At 39.9% G+C, this 25,774-nt stretch overlaps 1 protein-coding gene across 1 annotated transcript in view; it reads left to right on the top strand.

Moving 5' to 3' along the window:
* Positions 1-18,125, top strand: part of SCGN (secretagogin, EF-hand calcium binding protein) — a 51,553-nt gene extending 33,428 nt beyond the window's left edge. The window contains exons 7-11 of the mRNA XM_069562632.1: positions 6,287-6,342; positions 10,327-10,372; positions 10,620-10,679; positions 11,775-11,843; positions 17,563-18,125. Of these exons, the coding sequence (XP_069418733.1) occupies positions 6,287-6,342; positions 10,327-10,372; positions 10,620-10,679; positions 11,775-11,843; positions 17,563-17,691 (360 nt within the window). The 3' untranslated portion in view covers positions 17,692-18,125. The remainder of the gene's footprint in view (positions 1-6,286; positions 6,343-10,326; positions 10,373-10,619; positions 10,680-11,774; positions 11,844-17,562) is intronic.
* Positions 18,126-25,774: the final 7,649 nt, after the last annotated feature.

Genomic DNA, 25,774 nt, shown 5'->3' with positions numbered 1-25,774 from the left:
TACTGAGCAGAGATCCCTGTGCTATACAGTAGGTTCTTATTTATTATCTATTTTACATACAGTTCAGTTGCTCAGCTGTGTCCAACTCTTTGCAACCCCATGGACAGCAGCACACCAGGCCTCCCTATCCATCACCAACTCCCAGAGCTTACTCAAACTTATGTCAGTTGGGTTGGTGATGCCATCCAAACATCTCATTCTCTCATTCCCCTTCTTCTGCCTTCAATATCCCCCAGCATCAGGGTCTTTTCAAATGAGTCAGCTCTTCACATCAGGTGGCCAAAGTGTTGGAGTTTCAGCTTCAACATCAGTCCTTTCAATGAACACTCAGGACTGATCTCCTTTAGAATAAACTGGTTGGATCTCCTTGCAGTCCAAGGGACCCTCAAGAGTCTTCTCCAACACCACAGTTCAAAAGCATCAATTGTTTGGTGCTCAGCTTTCTTTATAGTCCAACTCTCACATCCATACATGACTACTGGAAAAACTATAGCCTTGACTAGACGGACCTTTATTGGCAAAGTAACATCTCTGCTTTTTAATATGCTTCTAGGCTGGTCATAACTTTCCTTCCAAGGAGTAAGTGTCTTTTCATTTCATGGCTGCAATCACCATCTACAGTGACTTTGGAGCCCCCCAAAATAAAGTCTGACACTGTTCCCACCGTTTCTCCATCTATTTGCCATGAAGTGATGGGACCAGATGCCATGATCTTAGTTTTCTGAATATTAAGCTTTAAGCCAACTTGTTTACTCTCCTCTTTCACTTTCATCAAGAGGCTCTTTAGTTCTTCTTCACTTTCTGCCATAAGGGTGGTGTCATCTGCATATCTGAGGTTATTGATATTTCTCCTGGCAATCTTGATTTCAGCTTGTGCTTCATTCAGTCTAACATTTCTCAAGATGTACTCTGCATATAAATTAAATAAGCAGGGTGACAATATATAGCCCTGACGTACTCCTTTTCCTATATGGAACCAGTCTGTTGTTCCATGTCCAGTTCTAACTGTTGCTTCTTGACCTGCATGCAAATTTCTCAAGAGGCAGGTAAGTTGGTCTTGATGATGTATACCTGATGATGTATTCCCATCTCTTTCAGAATTTTCCACAATTTGTGGTGATCCACACAGTCAAAGGCTTTGGCATAGTCAATAAAGCAGAAATAGATGTTTTTCTGGAACTCTCTTGCTTTTTCCATGATCCAGCAGATGTTGGCAATTTGATCTCTGGTTCCTCTGCCTTTTCTAATTCCAGCTTGAACATCTGGAAGTTCACATATTGTTGAACCCTTGCTTGGAGAATTTTGACATGGAGGAGATGTTAGAATTACTACTGTGTGAGATGAGTGCAATTTGCAGTAGTTTGAGCATTCTTTGGCATTGCCGTTTTTGGGGATTGGAATGAAAACTGACCTTTCCCAGTCCTGTGGCCACTGATGAGTTTTCCAAATTTGCTAGCATATTGCTAGCATATCAATATGCTAGCATTTGCTAGAATATCAACACTTTCATAGCATCACCTTTTAGGATTTGAAATAGCTCAACTGGAATTCCATCACCTCCACTAGCTTTGTTCACAATGACGCCTCCTAAGGCCCACTTGACTTCACGTCCCAGGATGTCTGGTTCTAGGTGAGTGATCACACCATCATGATCAGCTGGATCATGAAAATCCCTTTTGTATACTTCCTCTGTGTATTCTTGCCACCTCTTCTTAATATCTTCTGCTTCTGTTAGGTCCATACCATTTCTGTCCTTTATTGAGCTCATCTTTGCATGAAATGCTCCCTTGGTATCTCTAATTTTCTTGAAGAGATCTCGTCTTTCCCATTCTATTGTTTTCCTCTTTTTCTTTGCACTGATCACTGAGGTAGGCTTTCTTATCTCTCCTTGCTATTCTTTGGAACTTGCACTGATCACTGAGGAAGGTTTTCTTATCTCTCCTTGCTATTCTTTGGAGCTCTCAACTTATATATAGTCACGTGTCTATTTCAACTCTAATCCAAATTTATCCCTCCCCTGCCAGGCTCTCTTGAAATCTCTTCTCCTCCATGTCCACCATTATGCTACTGATGACCTCACCCAGGGTCATGGTTTTAAATACCAGCTAATGGTGACCTCCTCCAGTTTATAGCTCTAACTGAGAGTACTTCTCTGAGCTGCTTGCATATACTTGAATGTATGTCTCCAGCTGGATGCCCAATATGCCTCTCAAACCTAGCATATCCAGGACTGACCTTCTGACCTTCCCCTAAAGACCTGCTTCATTGGGGATCTTCCTCAACCCAGTGAATATGAATTCCACCTTTCAAGCTGCCCCTCCTTTGGGACTTATCTGAAATCCCATATCCTTTCTCAGTATTCTTCAGTATTCTAACACATCGTTCTGTTTCTTTGTCTCAGTGGTCAAGGAGATAATGCTGAATCTTATTTCAGATATTCATTTTTGCTGCTCCAATTACATTGTAAGCTCCTAAAAGCCTGTACCACCTTAATGATTTTTGAGTCTCTCACAGTGCCTTGCATGTTGTTAGACACATGGTAACTATTCAACATTTGTTGTTCTTTAGTCGCTCAGTCATATCCGACTCTCTTGTGACCCCGTGGACTATTGTCCGCTAGGCTCCTCTGTCCATGGGATTTCCCAGGCAAGAATACTGGAGTGGGTTGCCATTTCCTTCTCCAGGGGATCTTCCTTACCCAGGGATGGAACCTGTGTCTTCTGCACTGACGGTGGATTCTTTAGTGCTGAACCACTAGGGACACCCAATTATTCAACATACAATTCTTGACTTAGTAACCTGGGAGGGGGCTCTAAATCCTTTTTGAAAGTGTACATGACAACAATATTCAGACTTTTTAAAAATGAGAATGTTTTTAAGTAAACAAAGAAACAAAAGCACCTGTTAAGGAGTGATTTCCAAAAATATTGGTTAAAAAAAAAGTTGCAAATAATACATAGAATGTGGTCCTATTTGTCCCCCCCCCAAAAAAATTGAGAGGTATATTAAAATGTTTAAAAATTTTCTGAAAGGATACAGTCTATGAATGGTAATTATCTCTACAATAAGGACAGGAGGGACTTTTCCTTTGTACTCTTTGCTCTGAACTATCTGCATATTTTTGACCTTGCACTCTATCTCAATTTATCAATTAACAATTGTTAAAAAAAATTCATGGACTGTAGTCGTACCTTGGACCTATTGTTTCTGGTAAGAAGTTATGATTAACCCAGTAATGGTTTTAAATGAATTTGCATTTACAATCACTATGGCATCTACTGGGGCTTCCCAGGTGGCCCAGCGGTAAAGAATCCACCTGCCAAGCAGGAGGCATGAGTTTGATCCTTGGGTTGGGAAGATCCCCTGGAGAAGAAAATGGCAACCTACTTCAGTATTCTTGGCTGGGAAATCCCATGGACAGAGGAGCCTGGGTGGGTTACAGTACATGGAGTCACAAAGACTCAGACACAACTTAACGACTAAAGCATCACCAGATGGCACCTATGTGGATCTTAAAAATTAAGATAAAGCTATTATTCAGTCTTAGGAGAATGCTGGGTATAAGTACAGACGCGGAGGGGTCTTTTGCCTAAGAGGGGGACCTGCTGGCCTACAGAATTTTAAAGAGTTTGTCAGTAAGTCATTGTGTTCCATTTCAAGAGACTTTATAGAACCTTTCATGTACTTAGTACTGAAAAATGTGGGGATGAAAATGGAATCTTTTTTTTTTTTTGAACTATTTGGCCTTGTTGGGTCTTACTTGCAGTATGAGGGATCTAGCTGCAGCATGGAAACTCTTAGTTGTGGCATGTGGGATCTAGTTCCCTGACCAGGGATTGAACCTGGGCCCCTTGCATTGGGAACATGGGAGTCTTAGCCACTGGATCACCGGAGAAGTCCCCAGAATGGAATCCTGTCCCCACTGCCACCCCCATGAACCACCAAAGCCCTCCATGAGCAACTTGTACCATGAGCAAATGTCCACAAAGGTCAGAGGGAAACGCACATAAATAGATTTTTTTTTTTTTTTTTTTTTGCTTTCTCACAGAAAGAAGGGCAATCAGAAAAAGTAAATACCACATCTCTGGCATAATCTATGGTGCCAGATGTTTTCTTTCATAACCAAAAATAAAGCATGTACCACATTAACCATGAGATGTCCAGAGCCAGTAAAGCTAAGAGCCTGGTTTATGCAAAGAGTTCTTGTGACAGATAAGCTTGGATTCAAATCTTGCTACTTTCTTAGACAAATTAATCCTGCTAAATTCCAGTTCCCTGCCTGTATGGCATGCAACTATTTCTTCTAAGAATGTGGTGATGATTAAATGAAATTAAAATATGAAGTGTTGGCTGCTCTACAAAAGTTCACTATTAGAGTTTTAAAAATTAAGAAACCCTTATGTCCCCTGCCTGCCACAGAAATTGCCAAACATTCAAAATTCACCAAATGTACTTTCTTGAGTTAGTACAGACCTATTTACAAACAACTTTCTCAGTTACTGAGACCATGAATTACTAGGAGCTTACTCCTCCCTCTCTCTTACAAACTGGTCATTTTCTGAGATCTTTTCGTAATTGAGTTTGGGGAGGAAGAAAATCCTGATAAATTCATATAACCAGATTAGCAACCATTCTACCTTTTCAAGATGGCTTCTGTGTTTTAATAAATTTTGTAATACACATTTGTGATGCCAAGGTTTGGGGAGAATGGGATTTCAAATTCACTTCAAATAGTAAAAATAAACTTGATTTAGAGAGTGAGGATGTTATGCCCAGAGTCCGAGTTCCCAAAACTGAGAGAATAAGACGTCCACAGCAATGCAAAAACATGAAGGGGTTTTATTTCTAGCTCGAGCTAGGGCTCCCGCCACATTCAACACAGTGGAGGGGAGCAAGGAGCCCTGAGCCCAGATTTACAGCAGTATTTATAGGTTTTAGAACAGAGAGTTGGCAAGGGCTGATTGGCTGCAGGAGTTTCCTAGTATTTACTAATTGGCTAATCTTTATAGGCTGTAGGGGTTTCCTGGTATTTACTAATTGGCTATTGGCTGCAGGGGGCTGTCTTTTACGTCCTGATAAACTCAAACCAGGTTATGGGGAGTATGCTGATTAGACAAGTCCTGGCATCCGTGGGGATGACCTCACTGGGCAATGACTCAGCTTTTCCCGTGAGTCCTACCTTAGTCCCTGAAGCCTATCATGGTGTTTGTTAGGTCCCAACAAGGAAAGATGAAGAAAGGACTTATGTGCTTTTAATGTAAAAATCTGTTAGATTTATCCTCAGATTATCTCACTGCTTCTTCTTCCCTGTACAGCCTCCTCATAAGGATATATTTAGAAATATCCTACACCACCAAAATGTTGCTAAGTCACAAAATCCACTCCTAGTACAACTTAGATATGTAAAAAAATGTGTCTCCTCTACCTTGCCTAAACCAATCTGGTCTTTCCCATTTTAATTTTTAATCCTATCTTGTTTAAAGCTTAGTCTGATCTAATAAATTTAAACAGCCTCTTTGAGTAAGGAAGAGCTCAGCATCTTAGACGTCTCAGCCAGACCCTTCTCTAAAAATGACATCAAGGTGGGTAAGGAGAGAAGAGTGGCCCTGAGAACCTCATGGTGAAGAGGAGGAGTCCAGGTCCCTGGATACACTGCTCTGGTTTCCAGGGTGATGCCTCCTGACCACACAGTTGCTGCTACCTTGCTGATGCTCATGGTTGAAGCCATCCTTTAATTTCTGCTGAATGCATACCACTAATTCTCTGCCACACCCTCCTTCCAGCTTGCTGATTCAGTGACCCACCCCTATCCTCTGACCCATATCATCTCATACTCAGCTGGCTCCATGGAAGGCCTGGTCCTTGAGTCAGCATCCAAATCCTTGGGATCTCAGAGTGTCCGGGCAAAGCGAAGCCATAGCAACTCTCTACACGCAGTGTTGTCCTTCCGTAGCCAGTGCCCTTCTCCCTCCAGAACCCCTTTCCAGTAGTGAGCTCACACATCTGTCTACTTCCCTCTCATCTCTGCCTCACTGTCTCTCTTCCTTCCTACAGTCCTCTGAGGCTTATAGAGGGAGACTTTCTCCTGTATCATATCCTCCTCAGCTACTTTTGCCTTCATGGAAAAAATATTTCTTCTGTCCTCTGTAGGGAGAGACCCTATGAGTCAGCCTCAGCCAATTTAATATATAATCAGAAGAACAAACTAGCAAAGCGCTTCAAAGACTTTCAAAATAAATTCCCATTACACGTATTTCTTACAGTCCTTTCCCCTTCTGCATTCCAGATGAAGATCTTTGACAAAAATAAAGATGGCCGGTTGGATCTTAATGACTTGGCAAGGTGAGTAGCATGGAAGTGGTGTCAAAGATTCAGAAACACATTCCTAGGAGTTTAAAGACAGCACACTATCCTTTCTGAAAGGTGAGACTTGACCTCCCAGGACCAGTGAATATCTTATGTTCCACGGCAAAGATAATTAAGGTTGCAGATAGAATTAATGTTGCTAAGTAACAGACCTTAAAATAGACTCTTCTGAAACATCTGGGTGGATGCAATATGATAACAGGGGTCCTTTAAACATGGAAGGAGGAGGCAGAAGATCAGAATCACAGAGAAATTTGTTATATTGCTGTCTTGAAGTAGAGGAAGGGGCCATAAAAGAATGCAGGTAGCTTCTAGAAGCTGAAAAACGCTAGAAAACAGATTCTCCCCTAAAACCTCCATAAGGAATACAACCCTGTTAACACCGTGAAACACCAGTGAAGTCCATTTCAGATTTCTGAGTTCCAGTACTATAAGATATTAATTTGTGTTGTTTTAAGCTACTACGTTTATGGTAATTTGTTACAGCAGCAATAAGGAACAGATTCAATGACAAAAAATTCCTAAAATATTTATTCATGGGAATCTTCTTTCTCTATCCCTAATTCTGAACGGAAGCCCTATTACTCTATATAGAAGCTCCTTTCCAAAGGAAAAAATGTCTAAAAACTCTAAAATATGATGTCAACAAATAGATGAGAATAGTATTTCTTGCCGAGTCCCAGAATGGTCTACCCTCTATTTGGCTTAATTTAATTCTCTCTACCCTGGACACCCAGAGAAGCAAAATTTTCCAAACTGTTATATTTTTTCCCTTTCCCTATATATACACCCATTATTATAAATATAACATAAATGCAAGGTTTTAGTCTTTTAAAACTGACTCAATTCCACTGAAGTACAATTGAAATTATGCAGAAAAGAGAAATAGGTAACTTTTATTGAAGATAACTTATATACTATATAATTCACACTTTAAAAGAGTGTAAAATTCAGTATATTTTAGTGTATTCATAAGGTTGCTCAACCATCACTACTACTAATTCCAGAACATTTTCACTAAGGCAGAAAGATATTGCATAACATTAAGAATTATTATCTCCTCCCTTCTCCCGCCAGTCCCTGGCAACCACTAATCTACTTTTTGTTCCTATATATTTGTTCTGGGCATTTCATATAAATGGAATCATACAATATGTGGTCTTTAGTGTCTTGCTATTTCACTTAGCATAAGGTTTTCAAGGATCATCCATGCTGTAGCATATATCGATATTTCCTTTTTCTACCTGAATAATATTTCATTGTATGTGTATACTGTTTTGTTCATATGTTCATTGGTTGATGACCATGCAGGTTATTTCTTCCACTACTAAGCTATTATGAATAATGAGGCTATGGACACCTTTGTACATGTTTCTGTGTGACCATAAGTATTTGATTCTCTTGGTTATATACCTGGGAGTGGAATTCAGGATTCATATAGCAGTTCTGTGCTTACTTTTCTGAAAAACCGCTAAACAGCTTTCCAAAGCGGACATGCCATTTTACATTCCCACTAATACTGTATGAAGGTTTGGTTCTAATTTCTCCATATTCTAACCAGCATTTATTGTTGGCATCATCCTAGTGGGTGTGTTCCTCACCGTAATTTTGATTTGTATTTCCCTGATGACTAATGATTTTGTACATATTTTCATGGCTATCTGTACATCTTCTTTGGAGAAATGTCCATTCACATCGTTTGCCTACTTTAAAATTGGGTTAATTTTTCTTTTACTGGAAATTAAAATATGTAGCAATATGTGGCAATTCTTTGTAGCATATGTAGCAATATATATATAGCATATGTAGCAATTCTTTACATATGCTGGATACTAGATTGTTATCAGATACATGATTAGCAAACTCTCTCCCCCCATTGTATACTTTCCCTTTTTACTTTCTTGACTGTATCCTTGGAAGAACAAAAGTTTTTGATTTTGATGAGGCCTTATTTATCTAATTGACACTTTTGAATTGTGGTGTTGGAGAAGACTCTTGAGAGTCCCTTGGACTGCAAGGCAATCCAATCAGTCCATCTTAAAGGAGATCAGTCCTGGGTGTTCACTGGTAGGACTGATTTTGAAACTGAAACTGCAAATACTTTGGCCACCTGATGTGAAGAGCTGACTCATTTGAAAAGACCCTGATGCTGGGAAAGATTGACGGTGGGAGAAGGGGAGGACAGAGGATGAGATGGTTGGATGGCATCACCAACTCAATGGACATGGGTTTGGGTGGACTCCAGGAGTTGGTGATGGACAGGGAGGCCTGGCGTGCTGTGGTTCATGGGATCACAAAGAGTTGGATACGATTTAGTGACTGAACTGAATTTATCTAATTTAACAGAATTTTGTTTTGGTTGCTTATGTTCTAGGTGTCATATATAGGAAACCCCTGCCAAAATCTAAGCTTCTGAAGATTTATCCTTATGTTTTTTCCTAAGAGTTTTATTATTTAAGTTTTTGCTTTTAGGCCTTTGATACCTTTTGGGTTAATTTTTATATATGGTATGAAGTAGGAGTCTATGTGGATATCCATCTGCCACAACACCATTTCTTTAAAGACTATTCTTTCTCCATTCAATGGCCTTGGCAAAAATCAATTGACCATAAATGTATGGGTGTATTTTTAGACTGTCTTTTCTATTCCACTGATCCACGTGTCTATCCCTACAATAGTGCTACATCTTCTGTTGTACACTCCCCCTTATCTTGATTACTGTTGCTTCGAGTAAATCTTTAAATCAGGAATGATTTTCAAAGGTTTGTTCAAGATAGTTACGGGTATTCTAAATCCCTTGAACTTCTGCATGAACTGTAAAATCTGATTATCAATTTCTGCAAAAAAAAAAGGCAACTGGGATTTTTATAGTAATTGTGTTGGATATACAGATAAATTTGAGGCATATTGCCATCCTAACAATATTAAGTCTAATTCCTGATCATGGATGTCCTTCAATAATATTTCACTTCAGTTGCTCAGTCATGTTTGACTCTTTGCAACCCCGTGCACTGCAGCACACCAGGCCTCCCTGTCCATCACCAACTCCCAGAGTTTACTCAGACTCATGTCCATTGAGTCTGTGATGCCATCCAATCATCTCATCCTCTGTTATCCTCTCCTCCTCCTGCCTTCAATCTTTCCCAGCATCAGGGTCTTTTCCAATGAGTCAGTTCTTCACATCAGGTAGTCAAAGTATTGGAGTTTCAGCTTCAACATCAGTCCTTCCAATGAATATTCAGGACTGATTTCCTTTAGAATGAACTAGTTAGATCTCCTTGCAGTCCGAGGGATTCTCAAGAGTCTTCTCCAACACCACAGGTCAAAAGCATCAATTCTTTGGTGCCCAGCTTTCTTTATAGTCCAATTTACATGCATACATGACTACTGGAAAAACCATAGCTTCGACTACATAGACCTTTGCTGTCGAAGTAATGCTTTTGCTTTTTAATATGCTGTCTAGGTTGGTCATAAGTTTTCTTCCAAGGAGCAAGCGTCTTTTAATTTCATGGCTGCAATAATATTTAGGTCATCTTTGAAAACTATAGATCAATGTTGGAAAAAATCACTCTCTAAGTCTTAGGGTCTCATACTTTCCCCTAAGAATTTTATTCTTTTTGATACTATTATAAGTGGAATGGTATTCTTGCCTTCTTTTTTGGATTGGCCATTACTAATATATAGAAAAACTGAATTTTGCATATGACCTTGTACCTGCAACCTTGCTGGAATTTTTAAATGTCTATGGTGACTACTAATTCCTGTGAAAGTCTTTCCCTTTTTAAATTTTTGTACTGTATAAATTCCTGTTTTCCAAGCACATATCCTATTATGCAGAATATAACTTGGAAATTGCCTGTCCTTTCCTCACACTTGAATTACACATTTTACTTTTAATTGAGAGCTGAAAGATCATCCCATGGATTACATTTTTTGTTTTTGGGTTTTTTTCCTGTTTAGGATTCTGGCTCTTCAGGAAAACTTCCTTCTCCAATTTAAAATGGATGTAAGTAGTGACGCTTCTCTAGATGGGTTTGTATCATTCATATTTCTCCACAGATTTCAGTGGGAGGGAAGATGGGCATTTAATTCTCTTGCCTTCAGTTTATTTAGAGACTGACAAAGTTCAGTGCTGGAATTAAGGGATTAAGCATTGTTGACTAAAAGTTTATAAAAGTTGCCTAAGACCCTGGAGGAATGGTACAACGGAAGTTTCACATTACTGACTGACATACTACTTTCTCCATACACAGGCTTGTTCCTCTGAAGAAAGAAAAAGGGACTTTGAGAAAATCTTTGCTCACTATGATGTTGTAAGTGTGCTTTTTTGATATACTATGCTGGCCATCTTTAGGTAGGAAGCTTGTTTAGTCCCTATGTGTTGTCATCCTACTCACAGACCCTAACCTTATGTAATGAACAGCAATCGCACATGTATGTTGCTATGTCAAGGCACCCTTAGCTTCTCTATAATAAACCTTCTGAGAATTAAGTAAAAATAGACATAGGAGTATTGATGGAGAAGAAAATAAAGTCTTTTTTTTTTTTTTCCCTGTGCCTTATATCCAAACTAAAAAAGTTTCTCCCTCTTGGTCTCTATATTAGTATGCTCAAATACAAAAGCAAATAGTCATACAAAAAAACTACACCCAATCTAAAGAAATAGCGGGAAAGTGAATTCATGTTTGTAAAGCTCTTAGAGGAATTCCTGGCATATAGCAATTACTGTAGTAGTGTCTGGTAAAACACACTAAGGAAATGGATTTTTTAAAAAAATGATATGTTAAAGGGTCAGGATTAAAAAAAATCTTGAAGAAAATGGATGACTTGTCATAACTGAAACTTTAGACAAGAAACTGAAATATTTAAATATGTATTGTACTTTTACAGGTATTCTTATAAAATGGGTAAAAATATTTTATACATGAACCATATTATAATTCTAATATGCTCACTCAATCTAGTACCTCTTGAATTTAAAATGTTTTGAAAATAATTAAATCATTGCTAAATCATAAAGCAAAATCTTAAAATGGCAATATGGCCTGCAAAGGGTCAATGAATGTGTAATTAGCACTAGTCTGAACTGAGTCCTGGTATTTGGGAAGTAAATAAAGTTGGTATAGTCTTTAATGCTATTTGTCACAGTAAGGAACTCAAAACTACTGCTTCCATCAAAACTATTCCAAACCATGCCATTGATTATATGAGGGGAGTTACTTAGAGTGAATTCTTTTGATTTATGTGGAGCATGCATGTCCTACACAGCGAACATGTTAGAACATGCCATTTCCAAACTTGTTTGCAGTCACAAAAGAATACTGATTTGGTCTACTTGTGTAATTTATTCTTTAAGCTTTTTGACTTAAGAAAGTTATATTTGGCTGATTGGATCTTTCATCTTTCAGAGTAAAACTGGAGCCCTAGAAGGCCCAGAAGTGGATGGGTTTGTCAAAGACATGATGGAGCTTGTCCAGGTGACTTCATGAGACCGGGTAGATAGATCATTCTCATCAGGAATTGGGCCTGCTGTTTTGATTCCATCGTTTATTTGGGGGGAATCAGTAGGGCCAAAGAGTAATGATGCAGAAAATCTAGGGATGCAGCCTATTTAACAAACTTTGATCATCTGTGCATGTGTGCTAAGCCTCTTCAGTCGTGTCTGACTCTTTACAACCCTATGGACTGCAGCCTGCTGTCCATGGGATTCTCCTGGCAAGAACACTGGAGTGGGTTGCCATGCTCTCCTCTAGGGGATCTTCCTGATCCAGGGGTCGAACCTGTGTCTCTTATGTCTCCTGCACTGGCAGGCAGATTCTTTACCACTAGCACCACCTGGGAAGCCCTTGAGCATTTGTGAAACCCAACAAATCTCTCCACTCTTGAGATCATTTGTAGTTCCAATTAGGTGAAGCCCCCATAGGAGCTTCTTGTTACCATTATTTAAAAGTTATCCATTTTACCAAAGGAGCACCTTGCTATTTTATTTTTTGATTAAAGAAAGTCTTCCTCCTATGGACTTGGTTACTAGAATAACTAAAACGTTTAATTTCATGTAATAAATTCCATACTTGGGATTTTCTTTTTTTTTTTTTTTTTTAAACACCAAGGGGCTGCTCCTGTTTGACCATTTCCAATTTCCCTTGATTCATGGACCCAACATTCCAGGTTCCTATGCTATACTGCTGCTTACAGCATCGGACTTTATTTTCATCATCGGTCACATCTACAACTGGGCGCTGTTTTCTCTTTGGCTCCATCTCTTCATTCTTTTTGGAGTTATTCCTCCACTCTTCTCCAGCAGCATATTGGGCACCTACCTATCTGTGGAGTTCATTTTTCAGTGTCCTATCTTTTTGCCCTTTCATACTGTTCATGGGGTTCTCAAGGCAAGAATACTGAAGTGGTTTGCCATTCCCTTCTCCAGTGGACCACATTTTGTCAGAAGACTCCACCATGACCCGTCCACCTTAGGTGGCCCTACACAGCATGGCTCATAGTTTCATTGATTTAGACAAGGCTGTGGTGCATGTGATCAGTTGATTAGTTTTCTGTGATTGTGGTTTTCATTCTGTCTGCCCTCTGATGGATAAGAAAAGGCTTATGGAAGCTTCCTGATGGGAGAGACTGACTGGGGGGGGAAACTGGGTCTTGTTCTGATGGGCAGGGCCATGCTTAGTCAATCATTAATTCAATTTTCTGTTGATGGGCGGGGTTGTGTTGCCTCCTGTTGTTTGACCTGAGACCTGAGACTATGGTAGAGGTCATGAAGATAATGGCGACCTCCTTCAAAATGGCCCACGCACACATCGCTGAACTCAGTGCCCCCAACCCTGCAGCAGGCTGCTCTAACACCTAGCCTAAGATGGCTATTTTATTTAGGAAGGCACTGCAGTGGTTGGGATTTATGTAATTTAGATCATATCTGCATCGCAGAGCTGTTCCATGTAGGGTAAACAATGTTTGAAAAAGCAATCTCCTCTGAGATCCTGATGAACTGTACTGACTAGCTGCATGATCCAGGAAAAATCCAGATATTTTCAATTCTTATGTGGGTGTTTTTCTATGGGACTGTGTAGCCACTGAATTTAGTAGTTTCATATCCTTCAGTTCAGTTACCCAGTTGTGTCCGACTCTTTGTGACCTTAGGGATAATATCATTAGGGATTGCTTTTGAGGTTTGTATAGGACACAAGGGTCATTTTTTGATTGGCTTTGATGGCAATAAGTTAGAGTAGCAACAATTATTAACTCTTTTTGAAGTCTCAGACTATGTTGAAAATCTGATTAGAATTATGGGGTTTTGCAGTGGAAAAATGCCCAGATACTGATTTCGGCATAGATCTCCAGGAAGTTTACATATTGTAGTTAAGCAGGTATGGATGAGACATTTCTTTTATTTCTGAGGTCTAATGAGGATAACTCCTAACTCTTATTAATCCCACTCAACTGGCCCCTTGCCCCTTCTTTGTCTCCTTCACATGTTGCTCCTGTCGGAGATTTCACCAGTGTTTGCACAGTCAGAACAGTTGCTGGGTGTTGGTGTGGTGTTGCCTTTTACACGCTGATTGCTAAGGGAAAAATCCCATTTCACTCATTATCTATGTAACACCAGAATGATTTCTGTCATAGAAAGTGAGCAGTTTATCTATGGGACATTAAAGCTGCACAGCAGAAGGCCTTGTCTTACTAGAGTTTTAATTTGCTTTTGCTAGAATAAATGGGATTGGGAACCTGTTTTCCAGAGCTGTGTGGCTGCCTCTCTGTAGTGGAGCCAGGGCTCCTAACTGCCTGTCGAGCCTAGAGGCTTCAGATCCTTATAGACTCTTTCAATTGTCTTTCAACCATCTCTGGGTTTGGCAATGGCTTCCAAAGGTTAATGCGAGACCATGGAAGTAAAATCTAAACCAGCAACAGAGCAGAAAAGATAATTTTCTAGAGAAAATTAAAGGAAAAAATTTGAGACCATCTAAAAACCTGGGCTGGAAGCAGAAGTCTGTGTCACTTTTTAATGGACTCATAGCGCCTCTATGTGAAATCAAAAGCTCCCCATCATTTCTGTCCTTGCCACTCTATTTCTGTGGGGCTATTGGAACTTCTCCATGTTAGTACCAGACAGCTTGAGATAGCTGGTGTCTAAGGACTGAGTCAGACTGTGGTCTGTAATACAAATCAGTTTATAGGAGCTGATCTCTTGAGCTACAAAGTATGTACACAGTAATTAGTTACTAATGTTCTCCCCTGAAGCAAGATGATTGAAGGTGCCTATCTTTATTGCACCTTTCTAGTCTTCCATGTTGCATAAAAAAATATTCACCGCACAATTTCAAAGATGTAGTCAATTATGACCATTGGGTCATTGAGACCCTGACATTGAGACCACTGAGATCTGATATTTCTCAGCTTCATTAGCTACAGCCATCTCCTGTGGATTTTATTTTCATTTTATAAGAAAGGGCCACAAGGCAATTAAGCCAATATCTGTAACTTATTTTAAAAGCAATTTTCAGAGCATGCCATGGAGTTAGCAGGGGGTTGGCTCAACTTCTAAACATACAATTCTAGACAGAATCCCTGATGTTTACAATAATCCTGAAATGGCAACCCACTCCCATATTCTTGCCTGGAAAATCCCATGGACAGAGGCTACAGTTCATGGAGTTGCAAAGAGTTGGACATGACTTGAGCACACTTATTTTATAGCTTTTTAATTCTTGTACAGTCATGTATGATGCATAGGTTGAATTTGTGTTAAAAGGATTATTTGATTACCAGATCACCCTTTTCTTTAACCTCTGGAAAATAGTACCCAAGCCTGTTCTCCATCGATGTGTTGAGATAGCAAGTCCCTGAGGGAGCTGACACCATAATTTCTGCATAAGATTTTTTAAAAGACTATAGGTCACTTAGCACAGCAAGACAATCAACACCAACAAAACAATCTACATCCTAAACTAGAAAGTGGGAAGGCAAGATATTGAAGATTCTAAGCACCCACCAAGAAGTAGACATGTGAACAATAATGTTAGAAGCCATATAAAAGGGACGCCAGAGATGACCAAGGTGTCTGCCTGGAGACGACGAGAGCTCCTACCCCCAGGTCTCAACAGTTTATTCTCTTCCCTGCTAGATATACCATCTGCTTTTCTGTTGTTGACAAGAAGATGGTTGGCAAGAGGGGATGCATAGAGACCTTAGAAGGTGAAACTGAATGTGTTTATATTGGCAACTTGTTATTAAAACAGAGGCCCTCAGTGGTTTCAAATGATTTGTCTTCTGTGATCCAAGCATTTCTGAGCAGTGTCATTCAGTTCTCCTGACTCCTAGTAAGTTATCAAGCATTAGAAACAACTCAAAAGGTCCAAAGAAACTTCCTTTGCATACACCCACATTCATACCCACAAATGCCTCCCCAACACATACTTCCACACATGCAAAAATATTTCAACTCACTTAAAGGAATAATTCTTTTGCAGGAAACACGTTAAGGAGGGAAAAAGCACTTAGAATAGTCTGGTTATTGCATAAATATCTTAGCAAATTAATTTTTGCTACTATGTAAATGACTACCACTTGAGTCTTTTCAAAAGAGTGCTAAAAGGATCCTAAGACATGGTGTCACTTGCTGCAGAAAGGGTTGTAGCCAAAGTGGTTTGAGGATACTGAAGACCAAACACCCTTGCCTTGTAACTGTGCAGCAAACGAGCCTTTAATATGGAGCCACAGAGGGTAGCTTGCTGTTTTCAGAACTTCTAGGCCACATTCCCTGGGGCCACTTCTACACCTGCTTGGCGCTGATACCCAGGGAGCTCTACTCAACAAAGAGAACCTACAGACAATAGGTTATGCCTTAGCCTCTTTGTCCAATCACTCAAGAGATTCTTGGCAGAGAAATGAAGTCTATCAAGTTTAGCTTCTGGCCCCCAATTTCCCCCTCCTGATTCCCCCAGAATCCTGCCCCACTCTGGTGTGTTTTCTTCTTGCTCTCTGCCATCTGGCTCCCAGTTTTTGCTGTTCTTTCCCCTTCTCTGTTAAAACCTTCTATCAGGGTAGATCTGGTGTCAGTCATTTACCCTGTGGGACAGTGCCAATTAGCTTGTCTTAACATGGCTGTCTAGTTGTAGAACGAAAGGTTTTGTTTCCTATTGCAGGTTTCCTAGAGCTTTCTTTGGAAGTGAGGAAACCTAGGGGTGAGGTTAGGTGATGGGAAATGTTTCTGAGAGTTCCTGAAACTCTGCAAACTGCTGCCTGCACTCTTTACTCATAACTAGTCCACTAATTGAAGGGTTTGAAAATCAAAGGGTTTGGAAATCTGATTAGTTGGTTTTTCCATTCTCTTCAGACACTGACTTTCAAATTTAGATTCATCACCATTCGTATGGCTTTCATTAGGCCAGCCATTCCCCACGAGGTCAGTGAGAACTGGTGAAATGAGTACTTAACTGGGGACAAAAGACTTGGGATCAAAACTGTTCCTGCAACTTCTGGCATGGCAAGATGTCTCAGTTCTTCTGAGCCTGTGTTCTAATCTGTAAACAAGGAGTAATCATTTACCTCTCAGAGTTATTGTAAGGGTTAAATAAAATAACCTAGGAAGAATCATTGAGTTCCATCCACCATTGTTCACTTTTGCAGGCCTTTGAGTTTAGAACATTTTCCTAGCTGACTTGCATCCCAATTCCTTCTTAGCCCCTGAAATATTCCTTGGAATAAATCTGATGGGGGCTATCTGGCTCAACAACATAATTCTTTAGATTTTAATTCATTGTTACCCTTTTAAAAACTAGAGGGAGATTTCAGTATCTCCGCAGGGAGTTAATAAATGCGCCTTCTCTCATCATTGTAGTGAGACAGAATTTTGGTAACCATCTTCTGCTCTAAGGCAAAATATCTTTATTGTGGTTGTGAAAAAGGCAGGTTTTCTGTACAAACTGCAGAGAAGTGATGTAGGAACAGACATTCTCTGACCTGAAGGGACAGGATGAAAATTGAACCTGGTAGCAGAAAACTAGTCCTTGGCAATATTTGGTGGGATGAAGAGAGGGAATCCTCCCTGGAGGCCTGTCTTCAGGGAGGCGCTCCCAGAAGCCTGGGTGGCCCCTAAGTTTAGTAGACAGGGAGTGGGGGCAGGGCAGCATGAAAGGGTGGGACCACCACTGACTTGCCTACTGACATGTTATTTTTTGTTGTCCTCAGCCCAACATCAGAGGGGTGGACCTTGATAAGTTTCGCGAGATTCTTTTGCGCCACTGCGATGTGAACAAGGATGGAAAAATTCAGAAGTCTGAACTGGCTTTGTGTCTTGGGCTGAAAATCAACCCCTAATCCTCAGACCACTTCATCTTTTGTTCTTAGTATGTTTCTGAGCTCCTGCTGGTAAAATTCTATCTGTTCTTTGCTATCGGGGACAGTAGGCAAACTTTCTAACAAATGGTGTGGCATTCTTAGGCAAGGAGGGGGACTGGAGGGTCTTTGTTTGAATGGCATGGTGTTTCCCTGCCTTTACTGGAAGCCCCCCATGCAGAGTTTGTGTTATTTTCCCTTTGACCCTGGCCTTTCCTGTCCCCCTAAGGACTCAGCTGACCTCCAGGGTCTGCCTGGCTTGTCCTCCGCCTGTCTGAGGAGGTGGGGGCAGCTGAGTCCATCTGTCTGTCCTCTTCCTGTGGGCTTTCTACTCAACAGTATGAGGCACCTATGGCAGTCTCGTGACTTCTACAAATAGATTCTGAAGTGGAAATAAACCTGCAGCTGGAAACAAAGGTGCAGAAATAACTTATTGTGTTGTGACCATTGGAGGGTTCTACCTGATGGCTGGAAGGAGGAACCAGTTCTCTAACTTGGGGTGGGGGAGGGGAGAAGATCCTGATGGGAGCCACACCACCAATCCTTCCATCGTTCTCAGGTGCCCAAATGAGTTTCAGTCAACAGTAGGATTTGACAATAATCACCCCCATCTCACTGCATGGGGAAGACCTGAACACTCATCCCAACACCCAATTGAAAAATGGGCAGAGGACCTTGATAGACATTTCTCCAAAGAAGACAAACAGATGGCCAGTAGGCACATGAAAGATGCTCAATGTCACTAATTATTAGAGACATGCAAAATAAAACTACAATGAGGTACTGTCTCACACCAGTCCAGACTGGCCATAATTAGAACCGACAAACAAATGCGGGAGAGGGTGCAGAGAAAAGGGAACCCTCCTACACTGTTGGTGGGAACGTAAGTTGGTACAGCCACTATGGGAAATAGTATAGAGGTTTGTTAGAAAACTAAAAATAGAATTGCCATATGATCCAGCTCCCACACCTGGGAATATGTTCGGACAAAACTATAATTCAAAAAGATACATCACCCTTATGTTCACAGCAGCACTATTCACAACAGCCAAGACATGGAAACAACCTAAATGCCCATTGACAAGGAATGGATAAAGTGTAAATGGATAATGTGTATATGTACACACACACACATATGTGGTCAGTTTTCATGTACCTTTCAGGAAAACGTGGCCCCTCCCCAGAGGTTTGGTCTCACTGCGGGGTCCACCACATCCCCCAGCAGGACATTTCTCCAAGTCTGGATCACTCAGTGTGGATTAACTCTTCATGGGAGCTTAAAGACAGTCCAAGAAACAGCACAGGGCAAGCCAAGCAGACAGACTTCTCAGTGTTCAAATGTTGAGTAACTGTGTACCCAGACATCCTTCAAAGAACAAACATTTCAAGGGTTGAGATGATCTCAATCTACAAGATGGAAAAAAAAAAAACTGGACCCTAAGCTGACCTATATTCATTTAATTCATGACTTTCCCTTTTATCCGCATGAAGACCACCTTTGAGGTTCACTGCTGCAACTGTGGCTGTATAAATTCTTAGCTTAGGGTCCTCAGTGACTTTCTAGCGATGACTGAGGTAGAAGTGAATGGGGTCCTCAGTGACTTTCTAGCGATGACTGAGGTAGAAGTGAATGGGGAAGAGAAGCATATTCTTTTAAGGATAATTTGTTAAGATTCATTGAGGGCACTGAAATTCTATCAGAAGCTCCCAGGGTTCCTGCCCAATCATAACCTTAGGTTTGAAAACCTTAGGTTTCTTTCCCAGCATTCAAAGAAAGGACTGGTAGAGATCAAGGAAGATGGGTTTGCGCCACTTAAGGAGTGAGTTCACTCAGAGACATTCTCAGTAAGTTTGCGTCACATGTTCTACAGGACATTGTGCTGGTGTGTTCATTAATGGGGCTTCGTAGGTGGCACTAGTGGTAAAGAACCCACCTGCCAATGCAGGAGACGTAAGAGATGCAGTTCGATCCCTGGGTTGGGTAGATCCCCTGGAGGAGGGTATGGCAACCCACTCCGTATTCCTGTTTGGAGAATCCCATGGACAGAGGAGCCTGGCAGGCCACAGTTCATAGAGTCCCAAAGAGTCAGATATGACTGAACTGACTTAGCACACGTGTACCTGTTCATTAATAGATAGTTATCTCAGTCCACTCTGGCTACTACAACAAAAATACTATTGAGCAGGTGGCTTAAAAAACAAACATTTATTTTTCACAGTTCCTCTAACAGGGAAAGGAGCAGTGAAGCTCTCTGGAGTCTCTTTTATAAGGGAACTAATTACATTTATGAGGACTCTGCCCTGTGACCTAATCACTTCCCCAAAGCCCAATCTTCAAATATAAAAACATTGAGTATAGCATTTTTATATACTAACAACAAAATATATGAAAAACAAAAAAAGCAATTCCATTCACAATAGCATCAAAAATAACAAATTACTAAGGAATAAATTTAACCGAGGAAATAAAAGATCTGTAATGCTGAAAACTAACACTGATGAAAGACATTGAAAAAGTCACAAATAAATGGGAAGATATACCATGTTTATCATTTGGAAGAACGTTGTTAAAATGCCCGTACTACCCAGAGCCATCTATAAATTCAATGCAATCCATACCGAAATTCCAATAGCATTTTCCATATAAACAGAAAAAACAATCTTAAAATTTATACAGAACCTTAAAAGATCTCAAATAGCTAAAGCACTCCTAAGAAAGAAGACCAAACCTGAAGATACCACACTTCCTGATTTCAAACTTTACTACAAAGCTACAGTAATAAGAATGGTATGGTATGGAATACACAACAGATACATAGACCAATGGAATAGAATTGAGTGGCCAGAAATAAATCCTCACATATATGGTCAACTAATATTTGACAAGGGAGCCAAGAATACTCAAGAGAAAGAATAGTCTCTTCAATAAATGGCATTGGGGAAACTGGATAAGCACATGTAGAAGAATGAAACTGGATCTCTATCTTATACCACTCACAAAAATTAACTTCATATGGATTAAAGATTTAAATGTAAGAGCTGAAACAATAAAACTCCTTGAAAAAAATTAGAGTGGAAGCTCCTTGACATTCATCTTGGCAACAATTTTTTTTTTTTGGGGGGGGGCCGGGATATGACACCAAAGGCACAAGCAAGAGAAGCAAAAATCAGTAAGTGGAACCACTGATTTAAACTAAACTAAAAAGCTTCTACACAGCAAAACAAATCTTCCATCCATGGAATTTTCCAGGCAAGAGTACTGGAGTGGGTTGCCATTTCCTTCTCCAATTTACTACATAATGTCACCTAAAATAAAAGGTTGAATGATAGATTTCAATTTCTATAAAATTTCAGTAAAACTGGTATGGGTAACTAGCTTTATCTTGTCCTAACATTGCAGTATCTGATCAATTAAGCCAAAATTCCTATAAAATCCAGCAGTTTGAACGAATTTAATAGTTGCACAAATAAACTTTCTTACTGAACTCAGATAAGAGTTGCTATTTAAAAACAAACAGCTTCAGAGGCCCTAGTACCAGTACTTAGGCTTTTAAAAAGTTCTGCTTTTTGACTGCTTGACTGCCTCTTGATTGTATGTAAGTTCTGAAGGCTTATAAGTTTTAGAAATGGTAATAGTCAGCGTATTTCTGCTTTACTCAGATAAACATATATGAGTCTCAGACTTTTAGGATAATTAAGTTTCTAACTATCAAATCAATCAATCTGACAGATAAAAATCTGTCTTTATTCCCTCATGGATCCTCTCTCTTCTTTCCTTCCAGGTTTAGAAGAACTAATAATTGCAACTGTGAATGCTCCCTCTCCACATATCTAGGAAGTCTTAGCGCCTCTGGGTGGGCTCCTTTCCCTGAGGGTGGGCTCTGCTCTCTGCTGCCCCCTCCCTTCCCTGCAGAGGTGCCTACAGCTGGCTATTCCCTCTTCTTTACCTCTGTCTGGTCTCTAGTCTCTTCCTCTCACCTCATATATCTTCCCTTCACTAGCTAAAATCTATCCTTTCTTTAAAAATCTGCTCAAGTGTCAATTTTTCCAAACTGTCCACCAATTTCTCTCATTATTTAACCAATACTTCATAATTTGACTCCAATTCTTCTGCAGTTGTTTTAGACATCAGGTTTTGTCATTTCCAATGAAGTGATAAGCTGCTTTCAAGTTCACAAAACCTTGTTTTAGATATCTTCCAAAAGCTGGTCCTACCCTATCATAGCACACACATATATATCTTAGTACAATGCCAAGTAATGAAATAGAAATTCACAGTTTAAGACAAGACAAGGAAAATTCAGACATAAAATTTTTCTCTGCCCTTCTGGGCCTCCTCCTTCCTTCTCATGTGTATTATGCATCCACAGTATGCATTAATCAGACTCCCCAGGGGCAGAAACACACGCTCAACCATAAAGATCAAGTTTTCTCCTTCTGATGCCAGCCATATAACTCCTTAGAAGAGAACATTCTTTCTCTATCATATAAGGGGTCATGATGACTCACCATTCGCCTGGTGGGTGCAGACCACCTACAGGTGCAGCCAATGTAATATTTCCCTTCAAGATTGTGATTAGTGCAGAACAGACTGGTCAGATAGCCAGGCAATACATTGCACCACACCTAATGTAAGTTCTTAGCATAAATACTTATGAGCTTATTAATGCTACTAGCTATGTTACCTGTATTCTGCTTATTTTACAAGACTGTTTCTTACATTACTAAACACATGGCTGAGCCTCAGATAAAGTGAATGATTTGGCGATGTGAAATGATCAAATATCCAGCTCCGTAAGATCAATGGCTGTAATATTATAACTCTAAATATGGCAAGAAGCAACAAAAAGGAAACATTTCCTAGACCAGAACAGACTAGAAAGACAGGTGGTCCAGAGACTTTTGGCTACTTTAACTCGTGTGCTGTTACTGGACTTGTGTGCTGTGACCTATCAAGGAAATCCTTGCCTAACTTGGGAATGAGCATTCTTAGCCCCGTGGGACAAAGTTACCATGAAATGCCTCCAAAATTTTGTCTGAAATTAAGATAGAAAGGCGGGGGGGAGGGGGGACTGTAAAATAATGTTACCCACTATCTAGTTCTGTAAGAATCAAGTCATCAGCCATGTGGTGGTCACTGACATAATACACCTTGAAAGGACTTCAGGGCAAAAATCAGGATGAGATACTTTGTGCTCTGGGAAGACTGACAGAACTGGCCCTGAGCTAGGTATTTTCAGACTTGTGACCCCAGTTTCTTGCATCTTCCCATACTTAGAAAAGCACTAATACTGTTCATTAACTAAGGTATCTGTTTCTCAAAAATAGTAAAATCTTCTATGATGAGTTCTTGATTGCACGTACCCTTTGCCAAAATCACATACGTTTTGGCCTCCCCCTTCATCTCTTCAGAATAGTTCTTAGAGCTCTCAGAGAGACTGAACATAACAGCTTCCTCAGTTTGGCTTGAATAAAATTTTCCATTTCTTTCTTAGATTGACAACTGATTGTTTGTTTTGGTCGACACCAGGACTGATCAGAAACTTAAAGTATCACTGTGTAATGCGAAGAGCCTGAATTATAAGACTACATGTAGCCTGGCATTTAGTTCTAATTCTGTCTGTTGCCAGGAAAAGATCCCCAAGTCTCTCTGCACATCAATTTCCTTGTCTTGTAAAACAGTCATGCCGACTTTCTATGAAAATGATGCTGTATGTTCAGGCTTTGAGCACATCTCTTCCCAGGCCACCATTCCAAATGCATAGCAGTGTCCCAGCAAGCAATAATAATAATAAAAAGACTTCTAAAAATAATATCCACAAGTACAGCAATCTTCCTGTAAGATAATACAGGGCCTGAGGTCTTGCCAAGCTCCTGATTCTAAGGCAAGAGGGTTAACATTAGGCATTAAAAGGGATTGAAGGCAAGAGTTGGTCTCACTGCTTGATACCAACAGCCGGTATTAAATACACAATACAATATTACTAACTATAGTCACCCTATTGTATACTGCATCTCCAGGACTTTTTATATAACTGGAAGTTTGTACCTGATAACCAGCTTTGCCTAAAGTATAATCACTGAGACAGATCTATGCAAGAAATAATTTTTGACTGGCCACAGTTGGAAGTAATTAGTGAATAGAAATAGAGCAGATAATTCACACAGAAAGTCACATAGAGACTTACTGAGATAAATATGTAAAAGAAAGACAGTAGCTATATTGAGTCCACAACAGGTCTAACAGCAATTCCAAACAAAAAGAACAGGAAGAATGATGGATAAATAAAACCTGAAGAGATAATGGGTGAGAGTTTTCAGACATGAAAACAGACTTGAGTCCTCAGGATAGGAATACACAATCAACGCTAAATCCAGTAAATAAAAATAAACTCACATCAGACACCTTCTAGCAAAACTGTCAAAAATAAAGATTAAAATGAAAAACCTCAAAAGCTAGCTGAGAAAATGAGAATAATATTTACTAAGTTATCATTGCAAGCAGATTTTTTTTTTTAATCAGCAAGGCTAGATGCCAAAGACAAGGGAGCATTTCCAAGTAAACTTATTACCTAATCATTTCAGAAAACGCCTTTGTGGCAAAAAGTTTTTCCATTGTTTATTCTTCATACTTTCCTGACAGTAGAGAACGAAGTTAACTATTTTTTTTCTCCAATAAGTCTTTTACAACTTTAAAAACTGTACAAAGATATTTCAGATCATGGAGGGCATAAACAGGAAATGACTAAAGGTAGACTGGAATGAGTTAGGAAATATTTTCAAAGCAGAGATCGATGATTCAACCTTTTAGAAGGAACATTCGGTCATCTAGAGACATTCTTTAGACGAACGAGAGGGATCTGTCGTGACTCTAGTCCATTACGTCACGTTGCTAGGAAATACTCCCAGCTCTTTGTGGAGATCGACAGTGGTGATGTGAGAAAGCTGGGCCAGTGCTGAAGCACACTTCATGGCACTCCTTTGATCTTCCCCTACCCGGTACTGTGTCTTGTCACAAAACTATCCATTATTGTCCTCTTTGAATAGTATCAGCACTTGTCTAATTGGCCTTCCTGGAATCTAATTATTTTTAAACATTTTCTCAACTTATTTTACATGAAAATTGAAGATGATATTGCAACAGAACTGAGGTAGTCATTTGCATAGGGAAGTCATTTTCAGAGAATTATGGCTTGTATCTTGCATTCTTTAATAATTGATCATCAATTTGTTAGACCATGAAATGATAAACTCCATTTATGTCGCACTCTAGATTACAGGAGAGGGAATGTCTTTCTTTTCATACCCACTGGCTTCCCTAGTGGCTCAGGTGGTAAAGAATCTGCTTGCAATGCAGGAGACCCAGGTTCAATCCCTGGGTTGGGAAGATCTCCTGGAGAGGAGAATGGCAACCCATTCCAGTATTCTTGCCTGGAGAATTCCATGGACAAAGGAGCCAGGCTGGCTACAGTCCATGGGATCGCAAAGAGTCAGACATAATGACTAACTTTCACTTTTCACTCACTGTAAAAGAAGGGGCAACAACAAGTGGCTTGTCTGCCATCCTGTGTTCACCTAGTACCAGGAAAACCTCATGTGATGAAAATATGACCCTTCATGCTTAATTTTATTGAGTTGGCCAAAATATTTGATTTTTTCCATAACATCTAAAAAGAAAAAAAAAATACTGAAAAAACTTATTGGCCAACCCAATACTTTATTACTTGGAGTCAACAGGATTAATGTCTTTGGCACAAAGTGCTTTGCCAGATTATAAGATCCTCTCCCTGACACCAGCCACTTTGCTGCCATGGTATCCACATGACTGACAACACAATTGGATAGTCTTTGTTCTTTCATACCTCCTGGAGGTTTCCTTGCATGTGATAGCTCTTTTATTTAGCAAATATTTATGCATTTAATTAATACAACATACTAGCATTCTTCTGGGTAGTCAATATATAACAGGATCAAGGACACAAAGTCCTGCTCCCTGGTCTTACATCCTGGTGTGCAGATAGCTTCTCTCTCACTCCTATCCACTGAGGAGAATTTCATTTTGCCC

This window comes from Ovis canadensis, chromosome 20 (genome assembly GCF_042477335.2).
Source record: "Ovis canadensis isolate MfBH-ARS-UI-01 breed Bighorn chromosome 20, ARS-UI_OviCan_v2, whole genome shotgun sequence".
Taxonomy (NCBI): domain Eukaryota; kingdom Metazoa; phylum Chordata; class Mammalia; order Artiodactyla; family Bovidae; genus Ovis; species Ovis canadensis.
This window is presented reverse-complemented; position numbering and strand designations above follow the sequence as displayed.